Consider the following 14,066-nt stretch of genomic DNA (forward strand, 5'->3'; position numbering starts at 1 on the left):
GTGCCTCCATTTTATATTCTTTTTAAAATGGCTTATACACGGGCGCCTGGGTGGCTCAGTGGGTTAAGCCGCTGCCTTCGGCTCAGGTCATGATCTCAGGGTCCTGAGATCGAGGCCGGCATCGGGCTCTCTGTTCAGCAGGGAGCCTGCTTCCTCCTCTCTCTCTGCCTGCCTCTCCGCCTGCTTGTGATCTCTCTCTGTCAAATAAATAAGTAAAATCTTTAAAAATAAATAAATAAATAAAATGGCCTATACACAACAAAGAGGCCATCATTTGTTTCAATATTAAGTATATAAAAATAATACATTACCAAGTTAGAATTCTGGATTTTTCAAGACCATAGATGACTGGCTTAAAAATTACTTACTGCAGTAAAAGAGGCAGAAGCAATTATGTCTGGTGGGTCAGAAAAAGGGTGTCAAGGAAGGCTTCAGAAGATAAATGGAAGTTCCCGAGAACTGGTTGTTCTAACATTTAATTGTATAAAGAGCAAACAGTATTGGGACTGGTGGACAAAGTAAAGGCAGGGAGGTGGTAAACAGTATTTTGACTCAGGAGAGCTGTGTATACTTTGGTGTAGAGCTTGACATTGGTCTACTTTACACACTGTCTTGTTATTATTGACTGCTCTAATATTCACTTCATTTCCAGGTAATTTCTATCTGAAGACATGGTACCAAGTTGGACAAATGGTTTAATCTGGAAACATTATCTATTTTCTGTGAATGCAGAACCCATTCAAGAGGATTCTTTGAACCACTGTAAGGCAAATTAATTTGCCCTTTAATCCTCAAAGCAAAAGATTAAAGTTGAGGTAGAAGAGAAAGTGCTAACACAGAGGACAAAAGCTAATGAGAAAGTTGGTTTTTGTTTTTTATTTTTGCAGGGCACCTGGGTGGCTCATTGTTAAGCGTCTACCTTTGGCTTAGGTCATGATCCCAGGGTCCTGGGATCAGCCCTGTGTCAGGCTCCCCACTCAGCAGGAGGCAGGCTTCTCCCTCTTCCACTCCCCCTGCTTATATTCCCTCTCTCTCACGGTCTCTCTGTCAAACGAATAAAATCTTTGGGGAAAAAAAAAAAGAAAGAAAGAAAGTTTTTTTGGGTAATCAGGACATTCAAAAGTGGCCGTGAGTGTGACATGACAACAGAATGAGGTCTCCAAACCCTGTTTCCTCACAGAAACATTACTGTAAACAAAAACTGACTGAAATGGCTTTATAGGAACTCTGGAAATGAACTAAAGATCTACAGCAACCAAGAGAACACTCAATCAGAAGCCACACTTCGGGTGCCTGGCTGGCTCAGTAGGTAGAGCATATGACTTCTAATTTCAGAGCTTTAAGTGTGAGCCCCATACTGGGTGTAGAGATTATGTACAGACAAAATCTTGGTGAAAAAACAAGTAGTAGTAGTAGTAGCCCCACTCAAAACAATAGGAAATTCTGTGGCTTGTCTGCTTGCCTATGTGCACCACCCTCTCCCACATGGTAAGGGTGAAACAGCCAATTCTCAGTTCCCTCCTTCAAGAGGGAAGGAAAAGAATGGAATGTTCTATCCTGGCTCTGGCTGCCTGAAGGACTGGTTTCTGTTAACTGCCTAACTGAGAGCTCAAGTAGGAATGGCAGTATGTTTTGCTGGATTTCAGGCTGGAAGCCATGAAAGGCAGTGGCAGGTATTACAGCATGCGAAAACCATGTGGAAACTGCAGTCATTTGGACACCTGAAAGCAAGAGATTAGGGGCAGAAGAATACTATACAGCATGTAAGGCTCCTAAAAGCAGGTGTGAGACTCTTCGGAAAATTAAAATTAAAATTAAATGTATACAGGGGAATGAGAAAAAAGGAAAGCATAAATCCAGGGAATACAAATGCCCAGAAAAGGCCCAAAAAGATCTTGAGCCTTTAATGAGGCTGAGGCTCATTAATGAAGTTCTTTCCACAAATATAGCAAGGCTACAAAGACTGGGAGACAGAGTTATTTTCTCAAATGCCTAATTTTTAACACAGGGGAAAAAAAAAATCACAAAACTGGGAAAGTGGGAAACACACCCATTCAAAGGAAAAGAAAATTTCTAGAAACCAACCATAAACACATGCTGAAGACATACTAGACAAAGACATCAAAACAGTTGTCTTAAAAGTGCGCAGGGGTGCCTTGGTGACTCCGTTGCTAAGTGTCTGCCTTCAGCTCATGTCATGATCCCAGGGTTCTGGGACTGAGCCCCATATTGGGATTCCCACTCAGGAGGAAGCCTGCTTCTCTCTCTCCCACTCCACCTGCTTGTGTTCCCTTTCTGGTTGTGTTTCTCTCTGTCAAATAAATAAATAAATAATCTTTTTTTTTTTTTTTTTTTTTAAAAAAAAGGAGTATAAAGTTAAGAAAAAGAAAAGTTTTAAATGTGCCCCAAAAGTTAAAGGAAAACACCAGCAAAGATCTAAAGGAAATCAGGAAAGTTATACATGAACAAGATGAGATTATCAACAAAGAGATAGATATAAAAAAAAAAATCCAAAGCAGATAAAAATTCTGAAGTTGAAAAATGTGAACTGAAAAATTCATTAGCCCAATAGCAGACTCTGATAGGCAGAAGAAAGGATCAGTAAAATTCATGGTAGGTCATTTTATTTTTTTAATTTTTTTTTTTTAAAGATTTTATTTATTTGACAGGCAGAGATTACAAGCAGGCAGAGAGGCAGGCAGAGAGAGAGGGGGAAGCAGGCTCCCTGCTGAGTAGAAAGCCCAGCAGGATCATGGGATCATGGGATCATGACCTGAGCCAAGGCAGAGGCTTTAACCCACTGAGCCACCCAGGCGCCCCCATGGTAGGTCATTTTAAATTACTGAGTCTGCGGAGCAAAAAGGAAAAAGAATGAAGCAAAGTGAACAGGGCCTAAGTGACTTATAATACACCCTTAAGTGGACCAACATATGCATTATGGAAGTCCCAGGAGGATGGAAAGAAAAGGGCAAAACTCATTTTAAAAATAGCCACAGGGGGGCGCCTGGGTGGCTCAGTGGGTTAAGCCGTTGCCTTCGGCTCAGGTTATGATCTCAGGGTCCTGGGATCGAGTCCCGCATCGGGCTTTCTGCTCAGCAGGGAGCCTGCTTCCTCCTCCTCTCTCTCTCTGCCTGCCTCTCTGCCTACTTGTGATCTTTCTCTGTCAAATAAATAAATAAAATCTTTAAAAAAAAAAAATAAAATAGCCACAGGGGGGCGCCTGGGTGGCTCAGTGGGTTAAAGCCTCTGCCTTCGGCTCAGGTCATGATCCCAGGGTCCTGGGATCGAGCCCCGCATCAGGCTCTCTGCTCAGCGGGGAGCCTGCTTCCTCCTCTCTCTCTGCCTGCCTCTCTGCCTCCTTGTGATTTCTGTCTGTCAAATAAATAAATAAATCTTAAAAAAAAAAAAAAATTAGCCACAGGGTGGGACACCTGGGAGGCTCAGTTGGTTAAGCCTCTGCCTTCAGCGCAGGTCATGATCCCAGGGTCCTGGGATCAAGTCCCACATCAGGCTCCTTGTTCTGCTAGGAGCCTGCTTCTCCCTCTGCCTGCCACTCTGCCTGCCTGTACTCTGTCTCTCTGAAAAATAAGGAAACAAAATCTTAAAAAAAAAAAAAAAAAAGCTAAAGGGTGCCTGGATGGCTCAATCACTTAAGCATCTGACTCTGGATATCAACTCAGGTCTTGTTCTCAGGGTCACGAGTTCAAGCCCCATACTGGGCTCCATGCTGGGTATGGAGACTACTTCTAAAAAAAAGTAGGGAGGAGGCTCAGTCAGGCTCCGTTGTTAAGCTTCTCTTTTTGGCTCAGGTCATGATCCCAGGATCTGAGAACTGAGCCCTACATCAGGCTCCCTGCCTTGGTGAGCCTGCTTTTCCCTTTCCTTCCCTGCTGTTCCCCCGGTTGTGTGCACACGCTCTGTCAAATAAATAAATAAAATCTTAAAGTGAAAGGAAAAAAAAAATAGGCAAAAACTTCCCAAATTTAAGACATGGATATACATATCCAAGATTCCTAACAAACTTCATGGTATAAATCCTAAAAGACCACACTGCGATGTAACTTGTCAAAAGCCAAAGAGAATCTAAAAGCAAGGGAAAAAAAAAAAGTGACTTGTCATATACAATGGATCCTTGATAAGATTATCAGAGGATTTCTGGCAGAAATGACATAGGCCGCGGTGCCTGGGTGGCTCAGTGGGTTAAAGCCTCTGCCTTCGGCTCAGGTCATGATCCCAGGGTCCTGGGATCGAGCCCCACTTCAGGCTCTCTGCTCTGCGGAGAGCCTACTTCCACCTTTCTCTCTCTGCCTACTTGTGATCTCTCTCTGTCAAATAAATAAATAAAATCTTTTTAAAAAAAGACATAGGCCAAAAGACAGGAGGAGGATATATTTAAAGTGATGAAATTTAAAAAAAAAAAAAAAAAGAAAAGAAAAAAGAAGCCAATTCAGAATTCTATACCAGGCAACACTTTCCTTCAAAAAATTTAAGATGTTCCCAAAATTAACAAAAGCTGAGGGAGTTCCTTACTGCTTGACTTGCCTTGTAAAAAATGCTTAAGGGAGTGGAGTCCTTCAAGTTGAAATGAAAAGATGCCAGAAGGTAACTAGTCATACAAAAATGTAAAATTTTCTGGTAAAGGTAAATACATGAACGAATATAAAAAGCAGTATGATTATGATTTTGGTTTGTAACTCTACTTCTTACTCTTCTAAAAATTTAAAAGGTAAAGCATAAAAATAATTTGAAAACTACATTAATGGGTACAATATATAAAGACGTAATTTATAACACCAATAATGGAGTGGGGTGCAGCTATATAGTTTTTTGTCTGCAGAGCAGTGTATTAGTTTAAAATAGATTATTGTAACTTCAGCACATTATATATAATACCCACAATAACCACAAAGAAATAAACATAGAATATATGCAAAAAGAAATGACAAGGGAATCAAAATGTGTCACTGTAAAAAAAAGTCAACTAAACACAAAAGGCAGCAATAAGAAATGAGGATAAAAAGCTTTATAAGATATCTACAGAAAACAGGTTAACAAAATGGTAGTGGTAGGTCCTCCCCTTTTAGTCACTACTGATAATAAATTTGTCATTTACTGATCTTTTTTTTTTTAAAGATTTTTATTTATTTATTTGATAGACAGAGAGAGATCACAAGTAGGCAGAGAGGCAGGCAGAGAGAGAGGAGGGGGAAGCAGGCTCCCTGCTAAGCAGAGAGCCCGACGTGGGGCTCAATCCCAGGACCCTGAGATCATGACCTGAGCCAAAGGCAGAGGCTTAAACCACTGAGCCACCCAGGTGCCCCCTGTCATTTACTGATCTAAACAAAATTCTCCAATTAAAAGTCCTATACTGCCAGAATGGATGTAAAAAAATAGAATCGTGGGGCACCTGGGTGGCTCAGTCAGTTGAGCGTCATGACCTGAAGGCAGATGTTTAACTGACTGAGCCACCCAGGTGCTCTAAAAAAAAATTTTTTTTTAAATTTTGTTTGAGAGAGAGACAGACAGCATGAGAGGGGCAAGGGCTGGAGGGAGAAGCAGACTCCCTGCTGAGCAGGGAGCCTGAGTCAGGACTTGATCCTAGGACTCCAGGATCATGACCCAAGCAAAAGGCAGTCACCCAACTGAGCGACCTAAGTACCCTAAAATTTTTTTAAAATAGAAACTTAGATTTACTCTACCTTATCTTTCTTTCCTTTTTTGGTCTTCTCAGGTGGTGGCACTTTGGGAGCTGGTGGTGGTGGTGGAGGAGGAGGAGGAGGAGGAGGAGGTGGTGGTTCAATAATGGCAGTGGTAGGCACAGCACCTCGGGCTTGGACTGGCTGCAGTGTGGGAGCAGTCACTGCCATTGGGACAGAACATTCTGTGTAGCTCATAATTGCAGGAGCTGATGCCAGTCCTAGGTAATTTGACTGAAGGCTCATTCCTCTGGCTTGATGACCCATGCCTGTTGCTGGATGGCTAACTGATAGTGCCTGGTGTCCAATCCCCGCAGACTGGTGTCCAATCCCTGCTGCCTGGTGACCTAACACAGAAAACATAAAACAAGACTGTAAGAAGGATATTTTGACAAGCAAAAATGAGGAAAAGACAGAAAAGAGAACTGGGGGTTAGATCACCTATGAAATGTCAGTACACCTTTTCCTCAAAAAATATAGCCATAGGGTTGGTTAAATGTTAACTCAGTTGGTTAAATGTCTGAGTCAGGTCATAATCTCTGGAAGGTGAGATCAAGGCCTGCGCTGGGCTCCACACTCAGCAGGGAGTCTGCCTGAAGATTTCTTTCACTCTCCTTCTCTCCAAGTCTCAACTAAATAAATCTTAAAAAAAAAAAAAATATATATATATATATATATATATATATATATATATATATATATATAGCCACAGGAGCACCTGGGTGGCTCAGGCAGTTAAGCGCCGGCCTTTGGGTGAGGTCATGATCCCAAGGTACTGGGACTGAGTCCCACACTGGGCTCCTTGCTCAGCTGGGAGCCTGCTTCTCTCTCTGCCTGCTGCTCCCCCTGCTTGTGCTCTGACAAATAAATAAAATCTTAAAAATAAATAAACAGATAAATAGATAGGCTGACTCATGATCCTGAGTTCAAGAGTTGCATGCTCTACCAAATAAGCCAGCCAGGCACTCCTACAGTATGGTACTTAAACATCAAAATTACTGAAGTCATATTAAGTGCACAGAAAACAATCTGGAAGGATACACAATAGTTTTCAGTAACTAGAAGAAATATACAGAAAGAGATTTTTGTTTTTGTTTGTTTTAAAGATTTTATTTATTTGACAGAGACTCAGCGAAAGAGGTAACACAAGCAGGGGGAATGAGAGAGGGAGAAGCAGGCCTCCCACTGAGCAAGGAGCCGGATGCAGGGGTTGATCCCAGGACACCGGGATCATGACCTGAGCTGAAGGCAGCTGTTTAATGACCAAGCCACCCAGGTACCCCTAGAAAGAGTTTTTAAAATGAAGACTTTGGGGTGCCTGGGTAGCTCAGTGGTTAAGTGTTGAACTCTTGATCTCAAGGTTGTTGAGTTGAAGCCCCACATTGGGCTCCACACTGGGTGCGGCATCTATATAAACAAAATAATGAAGTGAAAAGCCTTTACCTGACATCCAATCCTGAAAACAAAGATGTAATACACTGAGGAAAACATTTTAACCACAAGGTTTACCTGCAGCTATAGCTGACTGGCTGTAGAGTACCGGAGAACTACCGATGGTAGCTGATCTCTGAACTACTGCAGTACTAATTTCTGTAGCTTTTCTTTTTACTGCTTTAGTGGAAGGCGAACTAGAGACAGTAGAGTCAACTGAACTCTGAAACAAAGAGAATCTAGTTAGTGGCTGAAAGTTCTGATTAAACGTCCTCTTCTAAAACAAAACATGGTGTCAAATCATGCCCCAGTCCCCAGAAACTCTTCAGAATGCCAAACAGTACTTCTCACCTGGCTAGTTACAACTGTGGTTTGTGTCGAAGGTTTCAATGGAGTATCCTCCTCTGTTCCTGGGGCAGGAGGCTCCTCACTTCCCTCATCCTCCATCTCTACCTCCTGGATCTCACCATCTTCTACAGGAGGAGGGGGCGGGGGAGGGGGAGGAGGGGATTCTGGGGGCGGAGGTGGAGGTGGTGGCATTTCCAAAGGTAATGGAGGTTGAAGCACAGGCACATTTGACTGAAGGAGGGTCCAAAATGGAGTAAGTGGCATGAGTGATGAAGAAGAAACTTGGCCAGAAAAGGACTCTTTACAAAGAGAACCTACAAAAACAAACAGGAGTCAGGGCAAAGGCAAGACAAAAACTCTGTGGCTTACATTCACACCAATGTTCAAGTGACTAGTGAGACAAAATCAGACCCGCAGGCATCTACTCTACGCTGAGGTCACTGAAATATTAAGCAATTCAGTTCAAAAATGACTACCATGGAAAGATGAATTTATGCACCTCCTAGTTAGTACTTGCCCCAGCAATATTATATACTAGTTTTGTTCTTTGGGTCCAGATTTATGGATGAATAAATGAAGCACACCACATCAACTCAATGAGAAATCTGGTCATCTGACCCTGATGTTTCTTATTTCAAACATTCACAGTTTCAACATATACAACTAGAAGGCAACACTCTGGGTCTTTTTTACTTCAGAAACGAAGAAGGGAATGAATAATGTGCATTTGCAATGCTGATTCCATGTTATTTTATTTTTAAGTGAGCTAGATGACTGAATGGGAATGACCCAGAGAAGCACTCATTCAAAGCACCTGTTCTGAATTCTACTTATTTTAATTAATTTGAGTTACTAGGTTTTAAAAATCCATCTGCAAGGTGCTCTTTGTCAACTTTATTATTCCTTTGCACCTTTTAATGAGTTACACTTGCTGAATCACAGCAACACAAATCAAGAAGGGCAATTTTTTTGTAATGAGAAAAGGGAAATTTAGAACAACAAATCTTTAAGGTACATGATAATGAAGGCACACATAAAAAAGGTGTTTGAAGACCCAAAGGATGTGAAATTGAAGCTGGAGTCTGAGTTAAAAAGAAATTATAAGTAAAAAGCTGCAGAATCAGTTCTCAAATTCTGCAAAAGCCAGTTAATTCTTTTCCTTTCTCTCCTGGGAAAAGCTTTAAGGGTTAAAGAAAATAGGAGGATATACTTACTTGTAGCCTTCCCCATCCCTCTTTATCGTCAATAGGGAAGTTTCACAATATATGGGACTATTAGATATATATCCCAGGAATGCTGAAGGGAATTTTCTCCCTAAAAATCATAGAATTTAGGAGTAGAAGAGACATGAGAAATCATCTAGTTCAACTCTCTCATTTCAAAGGTAATGAAACCCAGGAGGAAAATGACTTGCCTAAGATCATACAGCTCTCAGTGGCCAGGTCTGACTCCTAGTCTAGTGCTATTTTACCAAGAAGTCTTGGTGAAATGACAGAGGTCTAAGAGCTTTAGAAATCACAGCTAGATAAATCTCACTTCTCACAGAGTAGAGATCCAAATGCAATCACCTGTTAAATTTCATGGTCAAAAGAGGTGGATTAAATAAGGGTGCTATTACCAAAGTCTCTCAACAAGGATACAACCCATTACCTTGGTTGCCCCAAAAGACACCACACTGGTTCTCAACAAAGTAAAACCAAAGCCACCATAAACCATTTGGCTTTTAGGACAGCTTTAGCTTTTATGGAGCAGATATATAATATATTTTTGTAAAAGACTTTAAAAGGATAATTCACAAAATTCACTGTAATTATTTTGAGAAGTTGATTAAAGGAAAAGAGTGCTGAAAAAAGTCACCAGAAAACAAGAATGCAGTTTTCCAGCTAAAAGACTTCAACCGACTCATCTGACTTTTATATTTGGTCATATCTAATGTGAATTTACACACTAACTTTTAGATGAATAAAGTCCAGGTATGACCAAGGAGTCTACTATATTACATAATAACAGAATATCAAGATCACATCAGAACCCAAGAAAATAAATACTGAGAATTAATAACTTAGCAAACTTCTAAACTTTCAACATCTGGTAGATAAATTAGCAAGTCAAATTTTACACTCTCCTCTAAAAGCATAGTACAATATAGATATGCTTATGATGATAATGTGCTGCTATACAAAGCAACTCAAGGAAATACAGGTTCAAATTTAATAATGTGGTTTACAACCTCCAGCAAAGCCAACCAGAATTAGTTAAACTTTGTGTAAATATGCGATAAACTAGACTTGATAAATTTAGCAGCAAACAAGAAGCATTTCTAGGATGCCTGGGTGGCTCAGTTGGTTAAGCAGCTGCCTTAGGCTCAGGTCATGATCCCAGCGTCTTGGGATCAAGTCCCGCATCCGGCTCCTTGCTCGGCAGGGAGCCTGCTTCTCCCTCTGCCTCTGCCTGCCATTCTGTCTGCCTGTGCTCGCTCTCTCCCTCTCTCTCTCTGATAAATAAATAAAATATTTAAAAAAAAGAAGCATTTCTGATTAATATCTGAATCCCATATTAAGTTGCTCAAAACACAAAAGCTGCATCTTAATACTGATAATTATCTCCTTTAGCTTAGACACAAAAAACTTAAAAAATATCCATTTGAATATCCAGGATGTTCTATTGCATACTGTTTCTCTTTGTTTCTAAATATAACCCAGTTGGTATATTTTGCCATTTAAGGTAACATTTAAGTCTAAAGTTCAAGGAGAGATTAAAGGTAAACACAGCTTTTACTATACACTAATAAATTTGAAAACTACAAGTTTAAAATAGTGTGGAGACACAAATTTTGAGCTCTTCAACAACTTTTTTCTATGCATCTTTGTTTTTATTTGAAGGCAGTCTTCCTTTACTGTTTTCCTGTATTGCTCCAAAGAGAAAACTTTTGCTTAGTATTTTGAACCAAGAGGACAGTTTAACAATTTAGAGCAAGAACTTATTATACAAAAAAAATCCACAGACTTCTGAAAAGCAGCTAAATTTAACATAAATGACAAACATTTTAGATATCACTTGTCTTTAGAGACAAGATGTTAAATTTGAACAATGAACAAGGATTAAAAAATGAACAGAACTTGGAAACGTCCTTGCTCCGAACAATGTAGTAATTTTTCTTCTCTTAAAAGATGGTTTTAACCACTGCTGAGATGAAAATGACAACAGAATATATTAAACAAACCTTTATATGCTTAAACCAGTAATCAGAAATACTCTCAAATCCCAAAGACCTTAGTGTAAGATTTGGGTTTTACTTAAATCAAGTTTATCAAAGTTTTAGTGGCTCTCATTAAAGAGGCTTAAGGATATAAGCAGGATTATCAGTGGCTTTTTCCTACAGCATAATTAGTTTCGTTTTAATCAGACAGGAATGTCTCCAAATCTTCCTTTTACCACATGGTAAACTGTGTGTGTCATCAACAAAAGGAAAAAATAACTTTTAAGTCTAAGGTGTTCAGAGAACACTTAAAGAATAAGTAATCCTGGAATACTCAGCTCTGCAACATACAAGGGACATCAGACAGTGCTCAGGAGTAGTCTTCTTCCCAGAACTACATCAAGCCTCTTCAGTTCGCTAACTACTAAAAAGCAAACAAGTGATAAAACCAACTTATGAGACATAGCTATCTTTGCTACTGAAAGGGCGGGGGGGATCAAAAGAAAATCTCTTTGTGAGAATGTTAATAAAATACTCTAACTTGAGAAAATATATTTCTGAAATACGAAGTAAAATCAAAATACCCTTTGCTACGTGCAAAATTAGCACTGTAGCCAAATGTGGCTTTTTATTCAGTGATCTGATAATTATCCCTAGGCTATTTAAGAAATCAACAAAATCATTTGGTAACACAACCACTTTCATTTGGTACATTATCAGAACTTTCTGTTTGGGATCAGGGAGCCAAATAAATACAGAAGAATCAGGGTGCCTGGGTGACTCAGTCACTAAGCATCTATCTGCCTTTGGCTTGGGTTATGATCTCAGCGTCCTGGGATCAAGCCCCATATGGGGCTCCCAGCTCCATAGGAAGTCAGCTTCTCCCTCTCCCACTCCCCCTGCTTGTATTCCCTCTCTCGCTATATCTCTCAAAGAACTAAAATCTTTTTAAAAAATAAGTAAGTATGGGGCGCCTGGGTGGCTCAGTGGATTAGGCCGCTGCCTTCAGCTCAGGTCATGATCTCAGTGTTCTGGGATCGAGCCCCGCATCGGGCTCTCTGCTCAGCAGGGAGCCTGCTTCCCCCCCCATCTCTGACTGCCTCTCTGCCTACTTGTGATCTCTCTCTCTCTGTCAAATAAATAAATAAATAATCTTAAAAAAAAAAAAAAAGTAAGTAGTGCTCGCTTCGGCAGCACATATACTAAAAAATAAGTAAGTAAAGGGGTGCCTGGGTGGCTCAGACATTAAGCGTCTACGTTCAGCTCTAGTCATGATCCCAGGGGTCCTGAGATCGAGCCCCCATCACGTTCCTTGTTTGGCAAGAAGCCTGGTTCTCCCTCTCCCACTTCTGCTTGTGTTCCCTCTCTTGCTCTATCAAATAAACAAATAAATAAAATCTTAAATAAATAAATAAAAAAGTATCATTTTTGATAAGCAGAGGACAAAAAAATTCAGCTCTTCACTCCCTAAGTTACCAACAAATTCTATGTCTTTATCTACAAAAGGTTTATTCTTTTAAAAGTCAAACCATAGACTCCTGCTTTATTTGCTATTATTTTAACAAATAGCTACCGGTTTTCCAAATCAAAATGGTTGCTAATCATAGTACTGACTATGCTTCACTATTCACTTATTTTTGTTATTCTAAGAACAGTGGATTCAGGGGGAAAGAAAAAAAAAAACAACGCATAATGCAGAAATCAAACCACTTCTCTTTAGCGCTCTCAAGATTCTCAGAGAACTAAGGCGCTGTGAAAGCCATTTTTTAAATGTATACAACAAATGTAAGACCTCTATGAAAACTTTAAATGGGTTCAGAGCCATCCTGATCGTTTTATACTAGAATACTGTTGGCAATTTGCACCCCATCTATTATTTTGCTTATCTGAAACAATGGTCATAGTTTCATGCCATTTCGTCAAAACATTTTAGCAACCATACAAAACATTTTAGCAAACACACGTACAGGACGACTGGAGTGGAAAAATGAGGCTACAGTATCAACAGACTAAGCTTTCTGTAGAATGGCAGAACAAAAACCCCATTATCATCTCCACGCAGACATTGACATTTCAACTACTAGCTTCTTAACATTAATTTGCATTCCTGTTACTGGATACACAGTTTTGTCTGCGGACATGGGACAATTTTTTGTTGCTGTTGTTGTTAAGATCTAATTCACTTTATTAAATGATGCAAGAATCAGGAAGCATCCCATCTAAAAAGTAGAAGGCAGCACCTATGGGACACTTTTTAAAAAAAATATTTTATTTATTTATTTGACACTCAGAGAGGGAACACAAGCAGGGGATGTGGGAGAGGGAGAAGTAGGCTTCCTGCTGAGCAGGGAGCCTGATGAGGGGCTCGATCCCAGGACCCGGGGATCATGACCTGAGCCGAAGGCAGATGTTTAATGACTGAGCCACCCAGGCGCCCCTAGGACATTCTTTTTTTTTTTTGAAGATTTTATTTGTTTATTTGACAAACAGAGATCACAAGTAGACAGAGAGGCAGAGAGGGAAGCAGGCTCCCCACTGAGCAGAGAGCCCAATGCGGGACTCGATCCCAGGACCCTGAGATCCTGACCTGAGCCGAAGGCAGCGGCTTAACCCACTGAGCCACCCAGGCGCCCCGCCCCTAGGACATTCTTAAAATCAAAATATTTTGGCTCATCATTTCACATTTTAACAAAGTCTGAAATTAATAGTATGCTGATTTCCAAGTAGTCACTGCCTTAGTTTTCTTCAGAATTAACTTGCAATTTTATGTCAAGTCACTATTTTTTAATAGAAACTCTTGATTTATTTCCTTCTTTTATGGTATCAACTAACACAAGTCATTTTTTTCCCCCAAAAGTTATTTCTCTCCAAATTAGTACAGGGTAAATTGTCCCACCTGTGGAATTCTCAGATGATTCTGCAGAATTTGATTCAGTGCCAGTTTTGTCTTTCGAAGTCTGTTTAGGAAGAGTCTCGTCTCTACTTTCTTGCGCTTGGCTCTCTTCCTCCTCCTCCTCACCATCTGGAAACTCCCACTGAGACTCGCCCGACTGTTCGTTTACATAGAAATATCGTCTATGATCCCTAAATTACAAGAAAGAAAACACATGTTTTAAGACCCATTCTCCTACAAAGACACTTCCATTTGGTCCTGTCCCAGGACAGCAGTCTGCTCTCACAGGGACGAACCTCTTCTTAACGGACTGCTATTCACAAAGGCAACAAAGAGCTTTGACAATTGAGAATGAAGAACCAACGAGAATTCAAAGCTATTTGCACTGCCAGCAGCTCTGTGAATACAGCCCTGAGCCCTCTCATTCCAACAGATGACTTAGAAAACACCTCTCACACTTTGTTTTTTGCCAATGCTTAACAGGCTTTCAAGTTGCATT

The 14,066-nt window shown here is 40.3% G+C and overlaps 1 protein-coding gene across 1 annotated transcript in view; it reads right to left on the reverse strand.

The window, feature by feature from the left end:
* Positions 1-14,066, reverse strand: part of FNBP4 (formin binding protein 4) — a 42,994-nt gene that overhangs the window by 6,862 nt on the left and 22,066 nt on the right. Inside the window, exons 12-15 of the mRNA XM_044259310.1 lie at positions 13,571-13,758; positions 7,479-7,789; positions 7,206-7,350; positions 5,700-6,043 (exon numbers count right to left, since the gene is read on the reverse strand). Coding sequence (XP_044115245.1) covers positions 5,700-6,043; positions 7,206-7,350; positions 7,479-7,789; positions 13,571-13,758 — 988 coding nt within the window. The remainder of the gene's footprint in view (positions 1-5,699; positions 6,044-7,205; positions 7,351-7,478; positions 7,790-13,570; positions 13,759-14,066) is intronic.

The sequence above is a fragment of the Neovison vison genome, chromosome 7 (assembly GCF_020171115.1).
Source record: "Neovison vison isolate M4711 chromosome 7, ASM_NN_V1, whole genome shotgun sequence".
Lineage (NCBI taxonomy): Eukaryota > Metazoa > Chordata > Mammalia > Carnivora > Mustelidae > Neogale > Neogale vison.